This window comes from Sinocyclocheilus anshuiensis, unplaced genomic scaffold (genome assembly GCF_001515605.1).
Source record: "Sinocyclocheilus anshuiensis isolate Anshui unplaced genomic scaffold, SAMN03320099.WGS_v1.1 scaffold1024, whole genome shotgun sequence".
NCBI lineage: Eukaryota > Metazoa > Chordata > Actinopteri > Cypriniformes > Cyprinidae > Sinocyclocheilus > Sinocyclocheilus anshuiensis.
In genome coordinates, this window is record NW_015552843.1 from 1,980,793 (window position 1) to 1,982,729 (window position 1,937).

Consider the following 1,937-nt stretch of genomic DNA (forward strand, 5'->3'; position numbering starts at 1 on the left):
CAATCTAGCCACTGAATCATATGTGATCATCCACTAAATAACAATACAGTGCTGCAGTCATGACGTCAAAACACTGACTAATTCACTATGAGTTCCCTCGAGATTTTCCTATGGGTTTTAATAAGGTTTTTTTCAATTGATGTATAAAACAAGGTCTGTGCACTGTGCAGGGCTGTCCTTAGGGCAGTGCAACTGGTTCGGTCGCACGTTTCTGGGTTTTGACATCACGGTTGCAGCACTCCATAGCCCTGCAGGAACATCCATCTTAAGCTGGTTGCTGTGTTTTAGTACATTGCAGCTGGTTTGTGGTTCAAGCTGGTAATAAATCACTTTGGTCCAGCAAAAACTAAGCTATCAGCTCGTTAGTTCTCCTGTCCTATGTCTGTTAAACTGTATCAAATTAATATTTATTTAAACTAAAACCCATAATGCATTACAGGCTACACAAAGAGGGTTAGGCTGCTAACAGTATTTTCTTATTTACTGTCAAAATTAGACTAGAGCTAGATGGCGCTAAATCATATTCGCTTTTAGTATTTTTTCCTTAGAGGGCGCCGTAGCGTGTAATGTCAGCTGACACCCCGGAAGTAATACAAATAATAAATATCGCTGCCACTCTCTCCTCAATATTTAATATTTCGGTTAATTTAAAGACATTATTAAAGCCGCTATTATGGAGGGTGCACTGGAGCAGCATCTTGATGATACGTACGTTAAAATGTATCATTCCCCCCCAAAGCATAGGCTATATAACATTTTAGGTGTTGCTTTACTAATCTGTTTTCTTCCACTAGAATGAAAAATCCTGCCATTGTTGGGGTTTTGTGCACAGACGTTCAAGGCCATAATCTAGGATGTAAGTATCATTCTGTCTCATTTATCCACTAGGTCATGATGACAGGATAACTGTATTTGAGCAGTTTGCATGTGCATTTTTCCCCAGCAACATTCATGTTTACGTAAGTGTACAAGGAAAGGTTTAGCCAAAAATATAGATAAATGCAAAAGTTCTGAATGTGGTTCAATTCAGTTTACTTTCATCAAACTGGGCATGTTATTATTTAAAATTAACAACTGGGTCAATATCACTGTAGGGTGCCTTTTGGTGCCCTGTACATAAGTAACTCATTTGCCATGATAACTTAACATAAAAATTACTATGAAAGGGTGTGTTATATTAGGCTAGGTTTTTATTTTTACAACAAAAGCATTACTTGGCTCTTTAGATACATTTTCTAGATTTTTTTTTAGTTTTGTGTAAGAGGATGTGTGTTATTTTGCTATGTCCCATGCACTGCTCATTAAATTTGAATGATAGTAGAATATTACATCAAACTACGCCTTTGTTTTTTTTTTGTTTGTTTTGAATATGCGCCCTCTAGCGAAAACTTACATATTGTGCCTTTAATAAAAAAGAAGAGTTTGTCCATGTCCCTTGAATGGTTGTCCACCCTGTCATATTGGGGAATTCGCCCCTTTAAGAAAAGGCCATCCCCTTTAGTGACATCAGGCCAACAGATTTTTTTGTCTCTTCAGTGGCGGGAATTTCAACGGCTGAGGTTAATAAGTTGGTGACTTTTCATTTGACAAATTTTGTTTGTTTGAGTTTGCTTACTTGCTTTGCCAAAGCTTAACATGTCCACCCTGTCGGCATAAAATATGCCAGAATTGATTAGAATACAGTATTTTCAAAATATGTACTGTGGGTACGGAAAGTATTCAGACCCCCTTCAATTTTTCACTCTTTGTTATATTGCAGCCATTTGCTAAAATCATTTAAGTTAATTTTTTTTCCTCATTAATGTACACACAGCACCCCATATTGACAGAAAAACACAGAATCGTTGACATTTTTGCAGATTTATTAAAAAAGAAAAACTGAAATATCACATGGTCCTAAGTATTCAGACCCTTTGCTCAGTATTTAGTAGAAGCAC

General features: G+C 36.7%; 1 protein-coding gene across 1 annotated transcript in view; it reads left to right on the forward strand.

Annotated features, from left to right (window-relative positions):
* Positions 1-552: 552 nt before the first annotated feature.
* The window catches only part of LOC107668015 (ragulator complex protein LAMTOR5-like), a 5,014-nt gene continuing 3,629 nt past the window's right edge, over positions 553-1,937 (forward strand). The window contains exons 1-2 of the mRNA XM_016459747.1: positions 553-708; positions 795-856. Coding sequence (XP_016315233.1) covers positions 674-708; positions 795-856 — 97 coding nt within the window. The 5' untranslated portion in view covers positions 553-673. The remainder of the gene's footprint in view (positions 709-794; positions 857-1,937) is intronic.